The 25,849-nt window shown below is 44.2% G+C and overlaps 1 protein-coding gene across 1 annotated transcript; it reads left to right on the top strand.

Annotated features, from left to right (window-relative positions):
* The first annotated feature begins 544 nt into the window (after positions 1-544).
* On the top strand, positions 545-25,849 carry PANX1 (pannexin 1). The gene is made up of 5 exons (XM_036390122.1): positions 545-769; positions 10,136-10,275; positions 19,490-19,713; positions 21,160-21,830; positions 23,515-25,849. The coding sequence occupies exons 1-5, from the start codon at positions 589-591 to the stop codon at positions 23,598-23,600; spliced, it is 1,302 nt and encodes a 433-aa protein (XP_036246015.1). The 5' UTR covers positions 545-588; the 3' UTR covers positions 23,601-25,849.

The following is a 25,849-nucleotide window of genomic DNA, read 5'->3' as shown; positions in this document are numbered from 1 at the left end:
TGGAGCAACTCTCCTAGGAGACAGACTAAGAGAGTTCAGCCCAGAGAAGACAAGGCTCTAGACACACCTCACTGTGGCCTTCTAGGACCTAAGGGGGCTTATAAAAAAGAGGGAGAATGACACTTTACAAGGACATGCAGTGATAGGAGAAAGAGGAATGGCTTTAAACTCAACGAGGGTGAGTTTAGAATAGATTTCATGAAGAAATTCTTTATTGTGAGGATGGGAGCACAGGTGGCACAGCTTGCCCAGAGAAGCTGTGGATGCTGCATCCCTGGTGGCGTTTAAGGCCGAGCAGGGCGTTCCTGCCCACAGCAGCGGGGCTGGAAATATATGATCTTTAAAGTCCCTTCAAAGCCCAGCCATTCTGCGATTCCGTGCCCCCCAGGGCTCCTGGCACTGCCGCAGTTCCTCTCCCGAGCCGCAGGACGCCGCTCCGCGCCCCCCGCCCCTCTGCGGCCGGGCCGGGCCGGGCTGCGGGGGCGTTCCCGAGCCGAGCCGGGCGGATCCGGGCGGAGCCGGCCCAGCCTAACCCGGCCCGGCCCCGCGCAGCGCGGCCCGGCGCAGCCGTGCGGAGCCGTGCCCGCCATGGCCATCGCGCACATCGCCACCGAGTACGTCTTCTCCGACTTCCTGCTGAAGGAGCCGCCCGAGACGCGCTACAAGGGGCTGCGGCTGGAGCTGGCGCTCGACAAGATCGTCACCTGCATCGCCGTGGGGCTGCCGCTGCTCCTCATCTCCCTCGCCTTCGCCCAGGAGGTCTCCATCGGTAACTCTGGCGCCCCCCTTTCCCGGTTCCCGGCGGCTCCCGCGGCGGACAAAGGGCTGGGCGGGCGGGGGGCGGCGGAGCGGAGCTCCGGGCTCGGCGGGGCTCCCGCTCGGGGCAGGGCAGGGCAGGGCAGGGCAGGGGGGCGCCTTTGGGCCGCGGGAGGAGGGAACGCTGCCGTCCCGGAACACAGCCGTCCCGGAGCGCATCCCTGGCAGCAGGCTCGTCCAGGGGTGCTGGGCTGCCCGGCCGGCCTCACCCGGGCCCTCCTCCTCGCTTGGGCATTCCCTGGCCGCTGCCGTTCTCTCGACACCTCCCGAGCAGGGGCTTTGTCAGCCCAGCCGGCGCATCTTCTGCCGGGGAGCGATGGGAGCGCTGGAGCCGCGCTGCCCTTTGTTTCCCAGCGCAGTTCAGAGCGGAGCAGCCAGCAGGGATGTGCCAGGGAAGTGCCCGTCTGCTGCCGCTCCGGGTGTTGGGCAGTAGGATTCGGTGTGGCTCAGCTGTCAGGGACAGGTGCCACGGGGAGGGCTGTCAGAGCTCTGCCTTGCGCTGCAGGCGGCTCGGTGGGGCTGCTCACCCGCAGGACGGGCAGTGGCAGAGCTCTCTGAAGCTTTCCGCTGCTCCTCTGCCCTCCTGCAGCTGTTCCCGGTCAGTTGTCAATTTCTGCTGTGACTCTGGTAGATGAAACTACAGGTCGATGAAACTTTACAGGCAAAAGGCCAAGTTCCCCAATTATTTTACTATCTTTTTATTTACCCACCTCCCCAAGTTACAAAAGTGATCATGCAGCAGCCCTTGGCATGAGGAGTGGAACTAAATGATCTCTAAGGTCTCCTCCAACCCAAGCCTTCCTATGATTTGCTAAGAATAGTACTATATGAATGAAGATCTCAAAGGTCTATATGTAATGCTATCCATTTGGAGACAGGGGTGCATCACAGGATTTCCAGCCTTTCAAAGAGGTAGTTTGATTTGCTGTCTGCCCCTGTTTATTGGCATTCAGTGTTATACACCTGATCTCCATCATCTACAGGATTGAGTCAAGTGAATGTCAGGAGAGTGGAAAGTGGAACAGAACTTTGGATGAGTGGTGAATCTGTGCAAAGCCATCATGAATAGCATTAGTCAGATACCAGATTGCTTGAGAGATAGGATGCCCCAGATGGCTGTATTTACACACAGCTACACCCCTATTGCACCAGATTGCTGTGGCCCGCAATAACTGCACAGGGAACTGAAGGACAACCAGACTGGGAATGCTGAGACCAGATCTGAGCCCCTTGCAGCTCTGTTCATCCAGAAACTGGATGAACACATCCATATTTCTGCACTTTAACCTGCTTCTTTTAGTTTTAGATCTGCTACTGATATAAGCACATTTCTTCCTCTTAAAGCAATTAAAAAGAGGGTTTGCTTTTCCATACAGTAGCTTGTATATGGGGCCCTTAATTCTTCTTTCTGCTTCTGCTGTAGAATTGCTGGATCCAGTTTGAAACAGTGCCTGGGTACCAATGTTTCTTTTATTTCTTTCCTTTTGCTCCCTTACACAAAGATCAAACACACAGTTGAACTGCAGAGTTCAGTAAAGTGTGCCTTTCTTTCAGATGAGTTAAGTTCTCGTCTTTCAATTATTTCGGATTGAATCTGTGAGTGCAGTAGATTCATAAAGCAAGAATAAAAACAAGGGCTGCATCTTGCTAGTGTTTTTGTTTATAATCCTGAGAACCTGTTAGAAGGAAACAGTGCATTGAAAACTGAGCTTTTTTGGTTGAGAAATAAATATGCAAATAACTCTGAGAAGTACTTGTTATTTCCGGCAGGGGTGAAACTGCACCACGTGGTGTCCATACAGAAAGTGATAGTAAATCAGCCACACTGCTGGGACAGCTGTCACCTATTTCCCACACAGTCCTTGCAGCTCAGCAGGCTGGCTGCTTGTGGGACAGCCCAAAACTGCTTCTATTAAGGCATTTGGGGGAACACTGAGGATTTTAGGGGCTGGAAATGCCTGGTTGTCTGTGCTGTGGCTTTCAGCTGGTGATGAAATAGACAGCACGGTTTGTTTTCAAACACTTCGTGATATAATCATGCTCTGAAAAAGCTCGGGAGTGCTAAACTGAGTGAAAATGTCAGGGTTCATTTTTGGGTCTGAAAAAGAGTAACTCAGAGGTGGGTGTGAAAATGGTGGAAATACCTGCTCAGAGTACAAAAACTGAACACCCTTTCCAAAAATGAATGCTCAGCTTCTATTTCTGTTGGGATAATTGCATTCTTCCCACCTTGAGTTCTCTTGGCGCCTCTTCCTGTCACCTTCCCTTCCTGCTGTGCTTTCCTGTTCCGTTGCAGTCTGGTGTCAGACACCTGCAATTTTCCTCCAACACGCGGTTGCTCGATTTGTGCAAATTTATTAAAATGTTTGCAAAGGCTATGGAAGTTTTCTGAAGCCACCAAGCAACTTTTAGTTTTGATGGGAGTTTCAGGAAATAAATGAGATTCCAGCTGAATCACAGAGGATTTCTCTGCTGGAGCAGAGCAGCTGGAGCACCCAGCCAGTGAGCAGTGCTGAAATTCTGGGATTAGTGCCTGCACCCTGCTTTGGCATTCTTCAGGGGCAGGGGGAGAACTAACCTGAGTTTGCTTTTTGCTATATTTTAGTTATTGGTCAGTTGTAGTTTTGTGAGGATTTTAAGCTGGTTCTGGTGTAGTTAAGCAGTGACTGAGCTGTTGTCTGCTATCCCTGGGAATCTTTGCTGCTTGAAATCCTGCACGTGTTACCTCTTTGCCGCTAGACCTTGTTTTATACAATTTTACATATACTGGGAATGGGAAAATGGAAATAACAATAGGATTGTGAGGATTGTGCTGTATATGTATATTCCTTATAACGTGGCTTGATATTATTTCCTTATATTATTTGGCAGTTCTTGGGTAAATTATACTAGAGGTGGTCAGTAGCGTGGTAGCAGAAAACATCTAAATGTAGCTAAATCAGCAATTCTTCTTATAAAGGGGAAAAAAACCCTTGAAAGATAGGGCACCCTCAGCAGTGTATGAATGAGAAATGAGTAGAGTTTTATCTGTGCCGTTTTTAGTAAGAATAGCTCTGAGTCAGAATTTAATTCCAGTTTCTGATCTCAGATTGTGTGTACTGCAAGATGTGCTTTCTTACTGTAAACACTTTGGCTGAAAACATAGATACTTATTCCCAGGGTGCTGCTTGGAGCAGGATGCTGCAGCCCTAAGCAGGTACAGTCAGATGAGCAGAGAGGAAATCAAAACAAGCTGCTTCATTTTGGCCTCTGCCAAAATTCAGCTTAGTTCTGGAAAAAGTATCAATGGCTGTCTCGGGTTGCAGCTTAAAGAAAAGCAGATGTGAGAGCTGTCCACTCAACATCAACTATTTTCATCTTTTTCTGTAGGAAGGCAACTGTGAACTGCTCATCTGTGCTTGTCACCAAATGATGTTTGACCTCCTGCATGCAGCAGCTTCAGGCACAGCTGTGCAATGGGCAGCATTCCCTGCAGCCTGTGTGGGAGGGGATGCCTGGGGAGGGATGAGAAGGGAGGGAGAGAGTGGAGAAGAATGGAATTTTGTGGTGGCCACAGCAGCCCTTACGTGTTTGGTTTGGGTGTTGGTTGTGCATGGCTCACAGGTAGTGGGATGAAGTAATGCAGGTGTTTTAGCATCTCTGTTTTATCGTATAAGAAAACTCCTTGTAAGCCTTTCCAGGACACAGAAACCATCACATGTTGAGTGTAGACTGCTGGGAAACTTGGTTATAATCATAATGAAGGCTTGCTTAGTGCAGCTGGCTTATCAGTTTGGCAGGATGCTGGGCTAGGAAGTACCAGACCATGGGCCAACCAACAGCATCTGCATGAATCTGTCAAAATTGAGATTGGTTGCATTAAAACCATTTTATTTATCTTGCCATGCTGGAGGATGCTCAGAGGTGGGAAGGTGGAGCCTTGCCTTATGCTCTGCACACCACAGGGTAATGTCCCCATTGACCACTTTGGACTTGCCCAGTGATGACAATCCTTACTTGCCCTGCTCATTTTCCACCTAATTTATGGGCATCTTTTTTCACCCAGGTTTTTTGGTTTTGTTTTGTTTTTTTTGTTTTTTTGTTTTTTTTTAGTTTCCATCCTCGCAGTTGGCTGCCTGTGTGATTTGAGGTGCTTTGGCTGGGTGAAGGGTGTTAGTGGGGAGCTCTGCGTGCTGCATCCCAGAAGCTTCTGTGGGAGCCACAATGGCATCAGTGCCCCTTGCTGCATGTCCAGCTGGGCCTGGATCTCTCTAGATAAGTTAATCATGTGTCTGAAGCAGTCATGGGAATAAAATGTGTAGAAAATTATAAAAAACCCAAGCAACTGTGAGACTAAATCACAATAAATATACTGAAAAAATAGTCTTAACTCTTGAATTGGGCCCCTTTCCTCTCTTGTACCTCCCCGTTTGCTCCTCCCTGCTGATGTCCCTCTCCTTTCATGTTCACAAGTTCCTGGGGAGGCTCTTAGGAAATAATCCTATCTTGTGACTTGGTAAGAGCTGGAGGCTAAAGTTGGGTTGGGTGTAATTAAGCCAAAGACTATTACTATGGCGGCTGCTGGCGAGAGCTGGAAAAGCCCCTCCCAGTGCTGCTGGAGCAGGCTGTGTGCTAACAGCTGACTGCTGCACACCTTGCATTCAATTCAGCAGGGTGCTGTGAAACCCAGGGCGTTAATGAAGAACTGAGACAGCAAATGTGTTGCCTCAGCCCAGAGCAGCCAGGCAGGCTGAGACCTTCTGTCAGAGAGGTGCAGATCCCAGCAGGATACACTGTGCTGCTCTTTGGCATGTAGGGAGTGATCAGGAAAGAGCAGAAGTTCCAGCATCAGGCACAGGCCTGCCTGGGCAGCCAGGGCAAGCTTGTAAAAACATTTGCTTTAATATCAAGCTATAAACTGTCATTGTGTGAGCATCTTCAGCTGTTGGTAAGATTTTTTTCTGTTTAATTCCTATAGAGCCAGCTTTACATTTCCTGTGGAAATGATGGTAAGCTGCTTTAGCTGCCAGAGTAAATGTAAAAATCATGGGCCTCTGGTGTTGTCTGAGATTTGGGGTACCACCCATGTTGGCAGGGAAGCTAGATGGTCATTGCCACTGTTTGGTAGTGCTTCTCCTTCAGATGAAGGGAAACTCTGTTTAAAGATGTGGTGGAAATTTAATTCACAATTGCTGTTTCCCATGAATCAAAAAATTTATCACTCTGAAGGCTGTGCTTGATAAATAACCATCTCTTTTCCCACTGTATGATTTTGAGACTTCTCTGAGGGGCAACTTGCAGCCCTGTAGAGAAGAAATATACCTGCTAATTTCTCTGACCCACTTCACTTAAACATTGTATCACCTGAGCTTTACATTCTGCTCCTGCTCTGTTGCCAAAGTACCCCGGGAAGAGGTTTTTTTCTCCAGTGCCCCCTTTTGCTCCATACTTTCTTCTTCAACAGATTCTGTTTCTCCCAACCTTCTACTTGGCATGCATTGGGTTTCCTTTTTTTATTCTTTAAAATATTTTTTAATGTTCATGTGGAGGATGTATGTTGGATGGTGCCTGGCAGTCTGTGCATTGTCAATGTGTGCCTTGATTTTCTTGCTTATGTTTTTGTTTAGTGGCTACTAAGGAGCATAATTCTTGCTGGATGAAATCAGATGTTTGGATATCATGGCAAGTTCATTTTGCCTTGTGGAAAATTATAGTAAAGATTAATGGCCAGGTTTTCCTCCAAGCGTATGCAAATCTTTTTGCAGTAACTGCAGTGTATTAGAACCCAAATAATTACTTAATGAAGGTTCAGTCCTGTCAGCTGCAATCATTTCATCCTGGTTCAAGAAAAATAGTTAAGCCTATGATTGGCATTGATTTTTGACTGTCCTGTCTGTTAGCTGCAGTTTCTTAATTAGATGTGTAAGTCAGCAGAGAGGTTTTGAGCCACTGAAGAGGAAACCAGTCTGGCTTGCTGGCTTTACCCTCTCTTTTGTGAAGGGTGCAGCCAGAGGGTGCTGATCCCTCAGCTCCTCCTGCCTTGGACCCAGCAAAGCAGTCCAGTACTGAACAGGGATTCTCCTGTCAATTTAAGATTTTCTTGGGTTCTGAAAGTTTCTTCTCATACACAGATTTGCTGCATAGAGCTGCAGAAGAGCCAGTTGTAGGGGAAGAAAAGGTATTCCTGGTACAGATGTGGAGGCAATAGCTGGAAGTTTGTTGGCAAAGCACCCATGAAGAGGTGCCACAGCTGCATGGGGTGACAGCTCATCCTTGCTGTGCACTGGCTGCAGTGACTCAGCCTTGTACTCTGCACTCAGCTGCATGCCTGCAAGCAATTCCTGCTGCAACAACCAGCCCCATCTGTACTCCTAGCACTCTTGGAAAAGTGTCATTTCATCAGATATGGCTGCACACCTGCTGCTGCCTAGCTTTCTGCAGCTCTTTTGGGTGGTCTGTGTTTAGGACAGCCATCATAAATAGCATTTTTTAATCCTCATTTGTTTACAAAAGTAAAAGACAAATCCCTATTGCTCCCTCTCCAAAGCTAATCAGGAAATGATTACAAAAAAAAGTCTGTTGCCAAGAGTAATGATAAATTGGCCAAAGACTGTTGTGGCAACTGCTTAACAAATTCAGTCTTTTGTTATTCCTCATGCTTCTTGCCTGTATATTTTATCTCCCTGTAGACGTGGGCTTGTTAGCTGCTTTTCTCTTTCCCAAGCTATTACTTGCAGGAGCAAGAGAAAGGAATGGCTTCATGTCATCAAGCCAGGAGGCTGCTCCTGTGATAGCAGAGGACCATTAGCCTCTCATAACCTAGCCCTGTGCATAGCTGTGTGCACAGTGGGTCTGTGGAAGGCATGTAGCCCTGTGCCAAATTTCTCTAATAGAAACTACAGATTTTCTTTTCAACTTCCTCCAGAATAGTCCAACATAAAATAAATTATCTCTCTATACATACTGCTGTTACTCCTTTGGAGGAGAGAAGGAAGGAAGGAAATAAAAGATGGGAAATGGTGACCATTTTCTGACGCATGTAATGGTCTGTGTTTTGTACAGATGATGCACAAAAACATCTTCCCTGTATAAGTCCTAACTTTAGTACTGTCACTGCAAAGTTGTAATTTGAATTAACAAGTGTTTACAAACAAGACTGCAATCAGATAGTTAAAAACCAGTCCAACAACTGGAGTGTCCCCCTGCTTGAGGGTGAGCTCTATGTGCTTGGCTCCCAAGTCAGGTTTCCAGTGTCCCTGCTGAAAGACTGTAGGTTGTGAGTGATGGTCTCTGCTCTGCTGCAGCACTGGCATTGCTGTAGCTATTCTGGTATGAAGCTGTGCACATGACATTTTGGAGAAGGAGGCTGGCTGCCTTTTTCATCACTAGTTTTGGAGAAGAGGCATGCCTGCCTTTTTCCTCACTTCTGCCTTTTAAACACTCCATCACTTTAAGTGGTGTTCAACTGTTAATGAGAATGAACACATGGAATGTGTTTCTTTTTGTGGATGCACAAACATGAATAAGACAAAGCATCTTTCTGAACACTCCATTGCTCTCCTTTTGAAAGGGTCACTTGTTTGCTGCTCCGCACTGGGCACAGCCAACAGCAGGAGATTGGTTAAATGATGAGAGCAGGGCATGAATGGTCCCTATCCCATGGAGAGCAGACATTAAATGCCTGCTTTTTTCTTTGCTTTCTTTCCCCCCCTTTTTTTCTGCAATATATTATTTCTTTGGTTTCCACAACTAATGGAAATCATCTGGGAAACAAAAACTCCCAAGGCTTTGGGGGGAGTGCAAGTGCTTGTGTGGTGCCAACTTTGCTAAATCACATGAGCTCTGTTCTGATAAACAGTAACTTGTTTTCCATAAGGGAGACTTGTGACAGGTCAAACCATGATGATCAAACCATGTCCTTATGATACTACAGCCCTAGAAATAATTACAATAGTGACTCATGGAAAGGCTTTTATTCATAAAGCTCCTTGACTATGCTACATTGTAAAGAGGCCGTACAAGTTACAAGGCAAATGCAGTTGGTTCCTTTTCCAAAAGAAGTTGTTACTCTCTGAAAACTAAACTAGAAAAAAGGCATGACAAATGATACAGGCTTGTATTACATACTTACTCCCATAAAGCACACAGCAATTCCATTAGCATAACTTAGATGAATGTGTTCAGGGGAAAAAATACAGCACATTTTCCCCTGTTGGCCTTTTGATATTAGCAAAAGTGTTGGTAGTGTTGCTCTTAGAAGAAACGTTCGTGGCAGAGCCATGTCCACTCTGGGTATTATTTGGTGAAATGACTGTCCTGTTGCAGCATTTATGAAAGTCTGGTGGAAATGTATTTGTGCTGGGGGGATTGCTTTCGCTATCAAAGCTTCAGAAATAAAGTTGAACCCCTTCATCCTGTTTTACTGGCATTACCTAGGGAGCCACTGGTATTCCATGTCCCATAACCACTTTTCCTGGTTGAAGTATGCCGTGGGAGGGGTCACCTGGTGCCTGTGACTAGCCAGAGCAGAATTTGACCCTAAGGCTGGTAAATAGCTGCCCTTGCTGTCAGCTGGGGCCTTGATCTTAATTTGAAGCTCCTGAGCAGCTGGAGAGGTCCTGGGAGTAAATGGGAATGACAGTATTGTGCATAGTCTTGGACACAGCACATCACTCCACTGATGAGGAGAGACCTGGCATCCTTTGGATGTGTCTGGGGCCACAATTTCTCTGCCAAAAATTACAGGAGGAAATCCTTGTTTTCACAGATATAACTCGAACCCCTCCAAATAATTTGCAGTCTCAGAGGCAGAAGTGGCAGCACCCTGGGAAAACCTGCCCTTCCATCAATCATTGCAGGGGCTGCTGGCTGCAAGAATGGTGTTTGAGGTCTTGTTACAGTAGACATGTGAGCTGTAGGTTGTGCTTTTGGGAAGCTGTGACACCATGGTATGTGATGGCATTTGTTGCCTCGGGCCTGATGCGGTCACACTTTGTCAATTCCCCTTTGGCCAACCTGAGTTAAGTGCAAGTGAGAAAGATCTTAAAGGTCACATTTCCCACAAGACTTACAGAAATAGGCCTAAAAGATAAGTGTTGTTTATATGCTGTCTCAACCCTTAGGGACATCCTTAGATGGATCCTTGTGGGAGTTACAGCCTTTGGGGGCAGTGGGACTCGGGACCCTCCTCCCTGCAGAACTGCTGGGCTTTGTCTGATCGCTTAACCTGATAACTTTGGGTACGACAACATATTAAATGGAGGCTTTTCTTCCTAAGCTTGCTTTCTTCTTTTTTTTTAAATCTTTTGAGGCTGCAATAACTTTTGCTTTGTTTTCCCAGGTGCTCAAATAAGCTGTTTTGCACCCAGCTCCTTCTCCTGGCGACAAGCTGCTTATGTGGACTCCTACTGCTGGGCAGCTGTGCAGCAGAAGCAACCATCCCACAACAACTTAGAAAACATACCCCTGTCACTGCATAAAGTATGTATAGGTCTCCATCTCCTGGCAAAGTTTTTCCCACATAGAAACCTACCTTTGCCTCACTTTTCTGCTTTCTCTGCTCTTCTGTAGTCCTTGCCTTTGACTTGACTCTCTATTTTTAGAATGTTTTCTTCCCCTTACTTCCAAAGAGGGTAGTACTAGAGAAGGTATTTTCTGCCTTTAAATAAAGGGTCACCAGCTATCTGACACAAGAGTAATGTTAATGTTGCTGTGTTGCCCTGGAGTGAATGCTTCATCTGGCTTTAGCCAGGAACTATTTTAAAACTGGAGTACAGGACACAACAACTGCCTTAATGCTTGTAAAAGCTTATTTTATAAAAACAGGGTAATAAAAACATTTTATATTTTTATTGTGTTACTCTTGCCCAGTTATGCATGGAGACAGAGACTTGTGGCAGATAGACATTTTGAGGGAGGTGAAATAATCAGTGGTACCAACAGGTTTAACCCTGTCTTCAGCGTGCTCTTCTGCATGTCTGCAGGCCAGCCATGAGCTGGCTTTCATTGCCTCGGGTAAAGCAGTATCCTATAAAGCACAGAAGGATTTATTTTATGGGTTAAAAGTGCAGTGGGTTTTAAGATACCTGAGCTGGCTCAAAGCAGTTAGCAGAGGTTTGGCAGGAGCTACACACTGGGTTAATGCCATGCCAATGCCTGGAGCTGACTCAACTCGAGAGGCAGCTTTGGCCTGCTGGAGCAGTGCTGATGCCAAGGTAAGAAATGCTTGTTGGGCTCTGCAAATTTGTGTTCTGCCTTCCTCAGCCCTTGTATTACTTGCCCCAGCAAATACACCCCTGGTACCTGGGAGCAGAGGAGAACCTGGTGCTAGAGGGAGCTCAGGTATGAGACTTGCAGCACCTGTATTTCTGGCTTTTGCTTCTCTATCCTGAGCCTCAGATTTTATTATCCAGTCATCTGGTGGTATAATCTCTGAGGGGCTGTTCAAGGCTATCTCTGATTTGTTTGCTGACCCAAATCATTAATTGAGGATTTACTTTTGGCTTCTCCAGTTAGCTCCACTGATAACCTTGACCCAATAGGCATGTGTTTCATGAATATTAAAGCCAGACTTGTTGGTTTCTAGCCTGAACTCTTCCTTGCACAGTTAGAACTCCACTTCAGCCAGACCTTCTACAGAGGCCTAGTCGAAGCTGCTGGAACATTTCACAGTGCTGGAAACTCCACCTGCAAACCTGGATATTTTGCTGCCCCTTTCTCTTGAGGGAATGGGCTCTTGTTACCCAAATTTTTTGTGTTGAATTTCACGTGATAGTTACCTGCTGATAGCATTGGCTGCTTGTTTGCCAGCTACAAATAGCTTAAGCACTCATACTTTTATGATGCAACCCATGTTAATTTGCTGACTAGTGCTGTATCAGAAATTGCTGCAGTTCTCCATGATGTGTATGGCATATGATGTTTCCTTGTAAATATCCTGCAGACTGTCAGCAGTGCATCTGCTCAGCTGAGCCAGGGGCTTTTACAGAGGCTGGTGACTCATCTTCCTAGATCCATGATTAGCCACCCACTCTCTGACCCAGACATTGGGAGCTGCAGATGCTCTTTGCAGATCAATATTAACTAGTATACTTCTGGTTGTTCATCAGCCTCCATGCTTTACAAGTTTACAGGGAAGGAGTGGCATTACAGCTGTTTAACAGTGAACTTAGCTTCCCACTCTGCTATCTGAAGGCTGTTCTTTGCATCCAGGGGCCAACAGCTGCTCAGTGCCTTGGGATCACTTCTGCAGGAAGACTTGGGTTCTCCCCACACCATTGCACTACAAAGTATGCACAAGCTCATTGCTCTGCAGATGTGGCTAAATAATTATTGTAAAAATGGCCAGAGCAGAGCCTTTTGGGAGCGCAGTGATGTTAGGAGAAAGGGGAGACTTGCTGTGCTCAGGTCAGTGGTTAGTGGAGACCTGACTCTGCATCTACAGCAATGCACACAGAGGGACAGCAGGGGTCATTAGGCCCAGTTCTTCTTAAAACCTCACTTAAAACTTTTTTCCTTCTTTCTGGGAAGCAGAGCTTTTATTTGCAGGGCATCTCAGATTCTTTCCAAAACTCTGACTCACTTAGTATCTCACTATATTGGCATGCTGGAAGGCTCCATAAAAAACACTTAAGGAGGCACTATATTAAAGTTTTGGGGGAATAAGATTGTAGGCCCCATTACTGATTAAAATGGATGGGTTTCCTTCTGGCATGCTCTCTGTGCTCTGGCAGAAGTACTGCCTCCTGGGGCAGTGCTCAGTGTGGTACAGAAGGAAGGAGGAGCAGGGAGCTCTTTGGTGACAAAGCCAGTATGTAGTAACCTGCACTGCTTTTGTTCTCAACATCTGGTTGCTCTGGAGGATTATCAAAAAAACCTCCAGAGGTTTTTTTTTTTAACAGAAAAACTGAAACCTTTCCATCTCCCTCCTGTTTCAGAGTTCAAGTTTGCTCTGGGATTTTTGGTTTTTTGAACAGTAAAATGTAAGTTTCAGTTCTGGGCACTCCCTAAAGCTTGGCACCTTTACTGGTTGTCCTTTCTGCTCTAGGAGATCTCTCCCAGGGGTTGAATTTATCAGTTTGGAAGCTGAAAATGACCATACTGCAAACTTCTGGGTTCCTTGACTCTCTAGTGGTTATTGTGCTCCTAGAAGGAGCCCAGGACCTCTCCCCATGGAGAACAGGAGTTCTGAAATTTTCAGTTGTTCTGGAAACTCCTCACACTGGATAACCCTCAGCAGGAAGCAAAATGAGTTGTGTACTAAAATGCACAATTCAATGAACAAAATACCTGCAGATACATATAAAGAAGAGACTCTGGTAGGTCCTGCCTATATTCTTAATTTAATGCTGAAATTTCCTTCTCTTTGTCAATGAAAGAGCTGTCAAAATGATTATATGGCTGAGTCCTCTGACTCCTCCTCAGGTTTGTCATTGAGGAAACTTACTCTGGTCAGGCTTCACTATTTTCTTGCCTCTGTTTTCTTCTGAGATTTTCCATTCAGGTTTAATTCCATAAAGAGGTTTCTTGTGTCTGTCTAAAGTGTCAGAACAGAAATGTTGGTTTCTAGAGATGAGTGGTAAAGACAGACAGACAGTCAGTGGTGGTGGGGATGGAGGAGTTTTGTATTTGCCTGCCCTGTGCAGGTAGTTTGCTTATTGTCTCTAAAGATGAGTGTTCCACCTGACAAGTTATTTTGGTAAAACTTGTCTTGATCCTTAACTGGAAGGAGAAGAAAAGGTTTTGGCCATTTTGTGAGGGCAGTCCTCGCAGTGTAGTGACGGAGGAGAGGAGGCGACTGCACTTTTTAATGCATAGTACATAGAGAAATTTATGCCTTTTTAATCCATAGTGCACAGAGAAATTTATGAAAACTCAAGCAGGAGAACAGTGAGCATCATCTTACCAGCTCTTGATAGCAGCCAAGCAAGTTGAGGGGTGGTTGAACCCTGAGTGATGGCCACTTCATAGCCCTGAAATTTGGATTGCTAGGATGGAGCTACCTATGATCAAGAGTCTTCTAGGGATTTTTTAAATTACTGTATGTTCTAGTCTGCTATTAACTGGGGAGAAGCAAAGATGATAAAGGTAAGCAAAGAAAAGGTATAGGGTTGTTCAGAAAAAGGAGATTTATACTCATGTGAAATGCAGGCAAACAATTCATCTGACTGAAAGAAGAGATCTTCACATGTGGCACAGCCAGGAGAGGTCAATTGTCTGGCTCAGATCTTTCAAAGTGCAGGACAAGTGCTTTGGGACCTGCTGAAAGCATTGCCTACAGAGATGGGTCTGCAGTCTTTGTATGCATGAGGTGAAATTATGTGAAAACCCTAACTTTTCATAAAAGAAGTGAGATTTACAATGGACCCTTGAGTTGTTCTTTGAGTCACTTGTTTGTGAATACGCCAAAGCAAACCTTGGAGTTATTTATTATATTGATGGTACAGTTATAATTGTGATTTTTACCTGGTTCTAGTGACTCATTGTTTGTACAATTTCTTAATTGACTGAGGCTCCTCATGTTTCACCTGTAAACCCTTCCCAGAGAGATTAAGGGCTGTCAGAGCAAGGACACCCATAGATGTATTTATAAATGCAGATGCATTTTGAAGTAATTTCTTGAAAGTGTAGTGCTAGAGGTACTTCATTCTGTTGCAGATGGAGTCATCCACTTCACTCTAAGAGAGAAGCAACAATGTGTTGTTCTAAAGCAGTGAGTTAACACAGTTAAATAAATGTGAATGTGACAGTGGTTTATCAAGGTTCAGTGGGAAGATGCACTACATTATTTAGTGCATAGAGGATAGAATGAGAGTTGTTGGGGAGACCCTCCTGTTGAGTCATGAGGTTCAGAAAGAACTCCTTTGTGGTCTAAACTTCTCAGAGGGGAGTTCAGATGTGGATAGGTTCAAACTTAGTCCCAGACCTCTCAACAGTTTATGTCTAAAGGATTGTATATGCACTGTCAATCCTTTGAATCACTTAGCTAAAATTTCAAGCATGCTAATAATCACCTACAGACCGTGTGTTACAGCAAGGAATTTCTCAGCCTTGAGGAGTAACCTTGAGATGTATCGCTGCTCAAGGGGAGAAGCTGGGATGCCGTCTGTAGCCAAGCAGGAAAGCGTACCAGGCCCAGGGCTGCCCACTGCTTATGGAGTGTGATGATTGACTCGTGTACCCCAGCAAGAGGTCTGGGTCACTGTTCCTGGCAGCCCTTGACTACCATGTTGCCAGCTGTCCCCCACAGTCCAGAATAAACTGGATCCAGCCATCACAGCCTCCCCTGGTGATCATGGCTTGAGCTAATTAAAACTGGAGAAGAACAGTTTTGAAGCTGTATCAGAAAAGAAAGTATGTAACAGGAGGGATAAAGGTCAAATAGGGTTTGAGATTCACCTGTAGATTTGGAGACAGGACAGGATCTCATTTAGAATGATCAGTCATTTATAGCTGTTTCTGCTGAACACCAGGGAGACACCTCCCATTGCTGCAAAGAGGAATTGGGTCATATCCAGAGGGAGTTTAATGCCTTTGCTTCTGGAAATGTGTAATTACTGTCATTAGCCTGTTTGGGGACTAGTGCCTTTGCTTGGGCTTTTTCCAAAATTGGAACTGGTGAGGGAGACATCTCACCATGTTTATGTATTTTAAGGAAGGCACTTCAGTGCTTCATTCTTTTAATTGTCTGCCAATTAATTTTCTCAAAGCTGTTACCCAGACCTGTGCAGCCCAAGTTTTGTGCTACTCTACTCAAGTTACTCTTTGACCATGGTCAGGTAGGTGGAAGTCAGATTGCTTTCAGTCACTTGTATAGTGTTTGCCCAGAGGAAATAGGGACTGAAGATAAAGTAAGATTAGAAAGCTGTTGTTTTCTAAATACCATTAAAGTTATTTTCATCTTCTTCCAGACATTTATATCCAGACTCTGGCAAGCTTTCTGTAGATTAGGTCCTTGAAAATGCCCTTTGTGTCACTCCACCAATTCCAGCTATTTTTTTTTTTGCATGATAAAAGCATATTTGAGGTTATAAAGCACTTATTTTAAATGCCCTTCTAACTTTTCTGTGTATTGACTTCACCTTAGCAGAATTAAAGCTGGTGATGACAGACTATTTTGTGCTTTAGTCTGATTTTATCTTTCACCTTTGGAGGAGTATGGTGCTTGTGCATCTTCAAAAGGGTTTTGTGATTCCACCACTTGATGTGCTTCTGCAAATGGATTGCTCAAATGCCTCTTCTTCTCTACCCATGCACGTGTTCTTGCTGAACAGTGGCTGAGTGCTAACAAATTTACTTAAACAGCCTGGAATGTGCACAGGGCTCAAGGGCTTGTCAAGTGTCATGGTGACATGACCTGCAGCAGTACAGGGGCAGCCTCTTGGCTTCCAAGTGCTCTGCCTCCTTGGGAGCCTGCTGTCCCCCTCAGTGTGCCATCAGGCTAAGGCAGGAGAACCTGCTTCCATCATCCTTAGCTTTCAGGAGCTCAGCTGCAGCAGAAAACTTACAGGGCACTGCAGTTTGGGTCCCTGCTGCACACACCACTCCTTTTGTCAGTCTCCTACTGAATATGTTGAGAAGGAACTTTGTAACTACACAGCAAAGGAAAAACTGAGTTTCACTTCTGGGCCAGTATTTTTCTCTGGCATACCTTTGAACATACAGTTCTTGGGATCAGTGACACTTCCTTCTACATCAATGCTCAAACTACGCAAGACTGAAGGGGCACTTCCTCCTTGTGCGTTCGGTGCCTTGGGAGCAAATAAACCATAAACCATAAAAGAAAGGCTGATGGCACGTGGTTGTCTGTGCACAAATACCACAGAGTCCTCCTCTTAAAAGGGAAGTCATTATGTTTGACTGTCAAATGTAGTCAGATGAGCTGGACAACCCAAGTCTGTTGCTCTGAAACCTAGGACTCATGCCAGATGACTTTGCATTTTCACTTCTCCCTGTCATTCAAGACCTTAAATTTTAATGATTTGAAACAATTTGCTGGTTATCTAAGCCTACTGTTAACAAATAGAACAAGTGTATCTTTCATTTTTGAAAAAGCCAGGACCTGAGAAGGATGGAATTGTGCATCAGGTGCTGTGGAAAAGATGACAAATACAGACTTTTGTTGGCAAACAAAAAGAGCTGCACTAATGATCGTGTACTGCTCTGGTTTTGTGACTATTCAGAAAAGAGTTGCACAGAGTTCACTTTTGCTGCAATGAACTGAGCTTTGGGAGTGATGATAGCCTGGTGAGAGGAAGCCCAGCAAATGCATAGCAAATGTGCCTTTTCCCAGCAGTGTGATGCTCTAGGTGAGGAGGCAGTGGTGAAGGAGCTGGGGAGAGGAGGAGGTGCAGGGCAAGATGGCAGGGGCTGCTTTTTTTTAAGGCAACAGCCTAAAGAGGGCAGGCTAGAGGGGGACATTGGGGGACATCTGGGACAGAGCAAGAGCAAGAGGGCTGCTGCCAATGTGCTACACAAGTGCAGAATTCTTTTATATTATAAAAGAAGAAGTAGAGACTGGAACAATGGAGGTTTGGGGCTGTAACTCCAGTGTGAAAACTATTTTGCCTCTTACCACATGTCTTGTAGTGCTTGGGGTAAAGAGATCTCTAGGATTATATGGGATGCTCCTGATGGCGTTTCTAGTTTTGAGGGTCAGAAAGGGAATTAATACATCTTCTTATGCTGGTAAAATTTGAAATGAGTGAGTACTGAATCGAAGTGGTGTAAACCAATATAAGGCATTTTGGTTGCTCCTTTAAATCAGATGTGTCTTTGTTGTTTGTTTCCCCATCTAGCACCAGTGGAAGGTGGCTCAGAGGTGTATGACACAGGTGTAAGTGAAGTCAAACAGGCTTTGCAGCTATACAGGCAATCTTAAACATTTGTTAAGACCTATGGAAAATGTGTTGCAGCAGCTTAGAGGAGCTTAGGTAAATATAAGATAGGTTCAAAGACAGATCATTTCTATTTCTACATCATACAGAATTCAGAGGACTGATAGAGCCTGGATGTGAAACCATGAAGTTTTGGGTAAATCAAGGCATCAGGACTCAGACCTGTTGGCATTGTCCACAGTGATAAAGAAGAAGACCAAGTTCTTGTGTTGATGATGAGATGTACAAAATACATTGGAGTTTTACACCTCAATTGGAAGGTCTACACCTGGGAGAAGGAAGATGATCTGATGTTATCTGTTGTGTGCAAAGAGGAGGGAGAGGCAGTAGTGAGGGCAGAGCTCTGCACAGTTTTTATGGGCTGCTGTGGATAGGGGAAGTCAGTCATTTAAGGTCTAACACATCATATGCATTCCTACTGCCAATAATAACACAGAGTTTTGCTCTAATGGTAGTTCATATTGGAAGTAATTTTCCCGAATAAAATGTTCCATAACATCAAATTACTTTGTGCATGCAAAACTTTAATATCTCTTGATTAATGCAAACACTAGTTAACATTGTTATATTAGGCCCAGATTTTCATCTTGTTAAATACCTGCAAATGTACGTGTAGCTTTTCCACTTGCAGTGATTAATGACTTCAGTTCAAGCTTCCTCTAAAAATCTCCACTGGCTTTGCCAGTGAACGTGCAGGGGCACATGTCTGTAACACTTGTGATGTCTTACATCTGTTTCATATTTGTTCAACTAATTTAAAGTTCCTTATGAACTGATGCTAGATTGGAGTTAAGTGTGCTTGCTAGCAAAGGTTGAATTGAATGAATTAGAGGTTGGCTGAATTTGCAGTACATTTCATTACAAACTGCTTGTCTCTCCAGGTCTTACATTGTGTCTCTGTAAGGGTAATGTTATCTATAATTTTATGCTTCGAATATAATGTCAGAGTACATAGAAACACCATCTTTCCTGCAGCTGGGAGGAATTAGAGTGACAAAAACTACTTGTAGATGAATAGAAGAAAGATGGCAAAACTTCAAACTTGTATTTTTTACCTGCTTCAGCACTTTTCCTAAGCAGTTGTGACCATGTAAGGGCTGACTTCTCAGTGCTGCATTAATACCAGACCATTCTGATGCTGTGTGTTGGTTTCCATTTAGGTGTTACCTGAAAATATTCAAATACCCTGAAGTACTACAGCCACACTTACATCTTTTACAATCACTGGATGCACTCTAAACAGATGTGTGTTTGCAGGCAGAGGCAGAGCTGTAGCAGCTCTATTCATTAACCTCCTGACAGCAAATGGAAAGCAGGAGAGATTTTGCTGGTATTTGGAGTGCTTTAGTTGCTATGAACAGTGGTGACACATCGGAGAGGGAGAGTTAGGTGATGATGTCTTCTTCTTTCAGTCAGCCCCTCTGATAGCTGCTTTGCTGTTCTATTTGTTTTTTCCCCAGGTTAATGCTGTATTTCTCAATGTCAGCTCCAGTTGTTTTGAATATGCAGAAATTGTTATCAGGATCATGGCACCTTTATTCTGTGTGCTTTTTTTTTTTCCCTTTGGTGGGGAGACGCTCTAAGCAGCAGCAAAGTTACTGGAGCTGTCTGAAAAGAGATTTTGCTTCCCTGCATATCCCAAATAATCACAAAATTGGGTTTTAGTAGAAGGATTTAAATAAAATTACAGGGATTTAGTAGGCCTCTAGGAAATGTAATGCTTATGGGGAATGATGGCGATTGGCTGACTTATTACTTAGGCAGGTGAAGCCTAATCAGGGTTTTTTTTCTCCCTGCAGTTCTTCCCATACATCCTTCTGCTTGTTGCTATCCTGCTGTATCTGCCATGTCTGTTCTGGCGCTTCACTGCAGCACCTCACCTTTCCTCAGACCTGAAATTTATTATGGAAGAACTTGACAAAGCCTATAACAGGGCAATCAAAGCTGCTAACAGCATTCGGAGTGGAGACCCCAGGGACCCTGCTGACTTGATTCCAGCTGCTAATGAGAACTTGACACAGAGGTAAGATGTTGAGGCTTGGCTTTCTTTGCTCTTCAAGTTCGTAACAGGTGTGACATCTGTACCCACTTGGAAGTTTATTGCAAAGGTTTGAATGGTGACTTGACATAATTTTAAGTTTGGTTAAAAGAAAGAAGATATCTGAAATGATTACTTTGGCCCTGGGAGCTGGAACTTATAACTTTCTTTTTTCAAAGAAAACATGTAATGAGCTCTTCAGATTACTTATTACCTGAGATGTTTCTGATTTCTTTAGTTGCAGTAGCTGTTAAGTAGTGTTGCCCACCACGGTGTAAGAAAAGAGATACTTCAGTCCTCAGTTCTCAATGTTCTTGACAGTCCCTTGCACACTGTCAAGTTACTTGTTATCTCCTGTTCTTTAAGATACAGGTCTGCAAAGCTTCTGATCAGAAAAATGATTAAAAACTCAAACATCAAAACCCACAAAAGCAACCCACCCCCCCACCTTCTGATCAAGCTGGTGCACTGTTCCAACCAGATCCAGTTCCTGCTTCCTTGTAGGCTGAGGGTACCTGTTTCTCTGTGTGGGGTTACAAGGAGTGCAGCAGTCTTAGGTCCCTGTGAAATGTGGAGTTGGGTCTTGGCAAGTAAAAAGCCTTCTAGTGTTCTGTTTTGGAACAAGTGCTTGGAAAGTCTGCTCTTTTGCATGGATTTGCTTACTGCACCTGTTCTGTACTGGAAAAGAACAAAAATATTTTGTTGCCATGAGGGCTATGGTTTTTTTCCCATTTTCCAGGATTTGAACTCAATTTTTCATTTGTCTTCTATTCTATTGGTTTTCTACTGACTTCAATAAAACTACCCTTGATTTACCTCAATAAAAGGATGTGAACGTGTTGGAGTGAGTCCAGAGGAGTATTATCAAGATGATTCGAGGGATGGGACACCTCTCCTACAGATACAGGCTGGGAAAGCTGGGGTTGTTCAGCCTGAAGAAGAGAAGGATCCAGGGAGACCTTAAAGCACCTTCCAGTACCTAAAAGGGATATTTGCAAAAAAGACTGGAGAGGGGGTTTTTAGAGGGGCATGTAGTGAGGAGGAATGGCTTTAAATTGAAAGAAAGTAGGTTTAGATTAGGCATTAGGAAAAAGTTCTTCCCTGTGAGGATGTTGAGGCTGGCACAGGTTGCCCAGGAAAGTTGTGGATGTCCCACCTCTCAAAGTGCTCAGGGCCAGGTTGGATGGGGCTTTGAGCAGCATGGTCTAGTGGAAGGTGTCCCTGTCCATGGCAGAGCACGGGGGTTGGTTGGAAATAGATGATGTTTAAAGAACCCTTCTAATGCAAACCATATTGTGATTCTGTGATTTTAAGAAGGTTTCCAATCTTTTATCTCATTTAGAGTACTAGGTTTTGTTGATATTTGGGGTAGGTGAATGTTGCAGCATCTGACCTATATGAGTTTGATGTGGTTTTTTCTCTCTTTTTCAGTTTGTGGGAAATATCTGAAAGCTACTTTAAATACCCAATTGTGGAGCAGTACCTGAAGACAAAAAAGAATTCCAAGTGCTTAATAATTAAATACATTACATGCCGTTTGCTCACACTAGTAATTATTTTCATTGCATGCCTCTATCTGGGCTACTACATCCGTCTCTCCTCTCTGAGTGATGAGTTTCTTTGCACTATCAAAACTGGGATCCTTAAGAATGACACAACTGTTCCAGAAGTGGTTCAGTGCAAGCTTATTGCTGTTGGTGTCTTCAAGGTACTCAGCTATATTAACCTGATAGTCTATCTGATGGTGATGCCCCTGGTAGTGTATGCAATGTTTGTGCCATGGAGGTGGAATTCAGGTGTTCTCAAAGTGTATGAAATCTTGCCAACTTTTGATGTTCTGAAACTTAAGTCAAATCATTTTGATGACTTAAGCCTTTACCTCCTCTTTCTTGAGGAAAATGTGAGTGAACTTAAATCATTTAAATGCCTTAAAGTGCTGGAGAACATTGCAGTTTCTGAGAAGTTTGATGTCATGCAGCTTTTGGTAAACCTTGGTACTATTAAGACTGATACCATAGATGGCAAGCCAGGGACTGCTGAGTTGGAGAAGCCTGAAGAAACAATTACGGAAGAGCTGGAAAAAGATGCAACAGAGTTACAAGGTAAGCTGATCTAGATGTATATTCCTACCAAAATCTTATTAATATTTTCTGTAAGGTAATGGACCTCCTTAGTCCTTGCTCTGTTGCCTGCTGTGTAAGTGCTATAACCTCAGAAGAATGTGGTGGTGTAAGTCTGTGGCACAGCTGAACCCTGGGTTGTTTGTTGGGTTGGTGGTCCTTGCTGACATCTCTGCTCTGGCACCAACAGGCTTCAGCTGTTTGAACTTTACCTGCCTGAGACCCCCTGCACAGTAGGAGAGTTCTAGGCTGGGTTGTGCATGAAGCAGCTCCAGTGAGAAAGATGGTGGGTTCAGGACTTTTCTTCAGAAGTTGGCTCCAAAGTGCAGCAACTGCTGCTTCTGCTTCTATTCAGGCTTTGACAGAAGTTATGGGTGCATATAAAAATAAGTCTGATGCTCAGAAATGCTGCTGGCAGAGGAGCAGGAAATGACAAAAGAAGGGAAGTGGAACTGGAGTCAGTGAACACACTCCTCTTCCTGCTTTCATAGAGAGCAAGGAAGATTGACTGTAAAGAGATTTTTGTCAAAATGGTCCAAGTCAGTCTGGATTGGTGCAATGGTTCTCTGGATATCCCATCAGTCTGCAGACATGGTCAGCTTGAGCAATCACTCATATACAATACAGTCTAGGATTCTGTCCTAAAAAATGTAGCATACCTTAATTGTGAAACCAGTTCCTTCCTCAAGTGTAGAATTAGAGAATCCAAATATCCAGGGAGAGGTGTAAACCAAAAGTGATGATGATTTAAAACATTTAGAAGCTTACCTGGGTATGTGAGCACAATGCTGAGGGAAAGTTAAAGAACTATTTCAAAGGTAGGGAAGGAATAAATCTGTTCTCTCTTCAGAAAGCTATGCCCTGTAATTAATAAAAAAGAAGCATCAGTACCCGGGGATTAGCTGTTCCTGTACTTGAGTCAGGCAGTTGTGGTAGGCTGAGATTTGGAGAAGTCAACTTATACAACAGAAGAATTCAGAACAAACAAGCAGAATTCTTTTTGAACCAGAAGAACCCCTTTTGGCAGCCATCTCTTGTGCAGCAGCTTGGAGTAGTTCTGACAGCATTTAGTTTTCCTTTTAAATCTGTCCATTTTTTAAATGACAGGTGGATTTGGAAATAAAATATAAAAGCCCGAGGTGGAGATCTGGGCTCAAGGAGCTGAAAAAGTTAATAGAAAATATGACTGATTTTTATCTGAAAGGAGAATTTTTGAGATTGTTTTCACCTCCTGAAAACACTTCAAAGATCTATTTTTGTCCAAATCAGAGCAAGCTAATGCTTGAAGTGCTGTTAAAATGGATTGCAGAAAGAAGCTGCTGTGTTTGTGACCAGCTCAGACTGGTGTGGCCACTCTTCTTCTGCCTGGGGACAGCTGCAGGCTCCACACCCATCAGCAAAGCTTCACCCACACCTCATTATTTTTTCCTCTGTCCTTTGTGGTGTCAGCATGTTTTTCTGAGGGGCTGTGCTGACAAACCAGTGGCACAGTGCTGGCTCCGGCAGAGCGACGTGCAGGGCACCCTGGTGCTGGGCGTGGGGACAGTGGAGGCAGCTCAGGACAGCCAGCAGTACAGCACAGGCAGGGTGGCACTTTCTTTGTGCACCAGGAGGTGTTGAGTGGTTTGATGGCCCTTTCTCTTCTAAAGCTTTGCCTTCTCTTCAGTTCTGACAGACCGTGGTGCGAGTGGCAATACGAATATGAGAGAAGACAAGAGACTTCGCCAAAGGCTCATAGATTCTTCGTGCTGATGCTTCCCAGCTGTAGGAGCCAGGAGCCCTTTCCATGGGAAGGCTTCTCCACTGGGCTCAGTGCAAGGTGCTGCTCTTTAATGCAACGTTCTCAATCGCCTGACAGTTCCCCAGAGGCCAAACTGGTTTACAGACTATTTGTTGTATAATAATCAGGAGTCATGTGCCTGAAAAAGCACGTTGTACGCTTCCGTTATTTATTAAAACAATCAAACCACACACAAGGAGGAACAAGAACAAAACAATTCTGTCATGAGTAGCAAGTGATGTGTGTTGAATGCAGTTGAAGCTGGCAGCTGGACAGAGCTCACTCCATGCTGGACAGGGATGGGAACATAAGCCTGCAGGTGGCAAAAAGGGATGGCCGCTGATTGCATTCTGAAGTGTTGCTCTGCAGCAGTGGCCATCTCAGTTCTGGGGTTTAAGTAAGGTAACTTTGGGCTCTCTGACCTGGAAAAGGGGGGCTGGGGGTAGGGTTTTATGATGAATCTGGTTAATCTGTCCTGGATGGTGGCTGCTGCTGGTACTGGCTGTGTCTTCATGGGAAAAATAGAGGTTACTCTGTTCAGCCAGAGATGTCTCTGTTAGTCATCCCAACATTTGTGTCTGGGATTAAGTACTTGACACTGGTAAAGAGACTACATACAGTTTTAGTGTTAAGAAGGTACTGTAAATATTAGGGATTTTGAGTTTTCTATGTATTAATAAATTAATAATGTCTTAATAATGTTTTTATAAAATGTAATGATGTGTAAGCTAAGTGTTGGTTTAATTTCTATCCCTCAATTTCTTTTGGTCTTAGTGTCTAATAAATCTGCCTCGGGAGTTTTGGACTGAAGATCAGTGAAATTGGTTCTATTTTTGTAACAGTTTATTGAAGTTGTTTTGTAATGTTTTTATGAGTAGAATTTTTCTCAGCATGTTTGTAGTATCAAATGCAATATTAGTTGTGGTGTTTTCAAACCACACTTGAGAAGACAAACTAACTTGTATAAGTAGCACCCAAATGCCTCAGCAGAGCCAAGTACCCAACAGCCAAGGTGAAGTAGATGTAAATAGTATGACAGGTTGTTCTCCCCCACACACATTGTGACTGTATTTTAATTAAAGATGCTTAAGTGTATTGGAAGAGACAAAATAAGGGGGAGTGTTTGTACATCAGACCATTTGGGGAGAGTAGAATTCAGCTTTAATGTTGTCCCTTCTGCCCAAGACCTCAACCTTCACTGAGTATTAAAATGACCTTTGTCTTGAAATATTAGATGTAAGGTGAGGTGGGTGGGGAGAGTGAAGCACCACAGTGGCAGTGTATATCTTTCACAAATGTGATATACTGACTCGTTTTTCTGTATTGTCCATGAAAGCGAAATGACTTGACTGTCACCTCTTCCAAGCTGGCTTTTTAAACAAGGGAGGACTTCTTTTATAGCTAGGTAGGACTTCCAGTTTCCAGTTCCTTAGTGTCACACACTTTTGTGCTCTCATCTGCTAGCATTCTCCATATGGTTGTGGATGAGGGGCAAACAGGAGTAACTGGTGATACCATTTTTGCACAGAACTCTTCATGTGCTGCTGCAGCAGATTTCAGAGATTGTGCCCATACTTGAATCTGGCAGCCATTGTGAACTGAAGTGGATCTGAAGCTGAGTGGATCTGAAAGTGCTGCTGTGCTACACTTAGGGCTAATATTACAAGAACTCTTCTGTTTTCTTAAGGCTTTCAACTAAGACAAGCCTTATTTTAAAAGAAGTCTTTAAGACCATAATTTTATGCTACCTCTGCCCAGGACAGCAGCACAGCTGCCCTCCTAATGTCTCTTGCATTACCAGCACAAAACAGGGCTTACGTTGGACACTGGTGGTCCACAATGCTGAATTTTACTGCCATAATTCTGGCACCAAGCCTATGATCCCTTTGACCTTTCCTAGATTCTGTCTGGCTGTGCTGATGTGTTGCTGATGGTCCTTTGTATGTAGGCAGTGCAGGTGCACATTGTGCATTGTATGTCTTGGACGAGGAGCTATAGTGCAATACTAAGATTTTGTGATGTGGATGTGTTTGAACTGTTTGATGTAAGTAGAGTTTCCAGTCTTTAAAATTCAAAGCTCCTGAAAGCCACATGTTCATGTTTCATGTTGGATATGTACCTAACTTTTTACTAACTCCCCTTTTGTATTAAAAAATATGACTTGCTGCAGTGAATCTATTGTTGTCTTCTAAAGTGTTTAATAAAATGTCTATCAATCTTC

This window comes from Molothrus ater, chromosome 2 (genome assembly GCF_012460135.2).
Source record: "Molothrus ater isolate BHLD 08-10-18 breed brown headed cowbird chromosome 2, BPBGC_Mater_1.1, whole genome shotgun sequence".
NCBI classification, from domain to species: domain Eukaryota; kingdom Metazoa; phylum Chordata; class Aves; order Passeriformes; family Icteridae; genus Molothrus; species Molothrus ater.
Note: the sequence above shows the minus strand (reverse complement) of the source record. Positions and strands in the feature narration are given on the sequence as shown.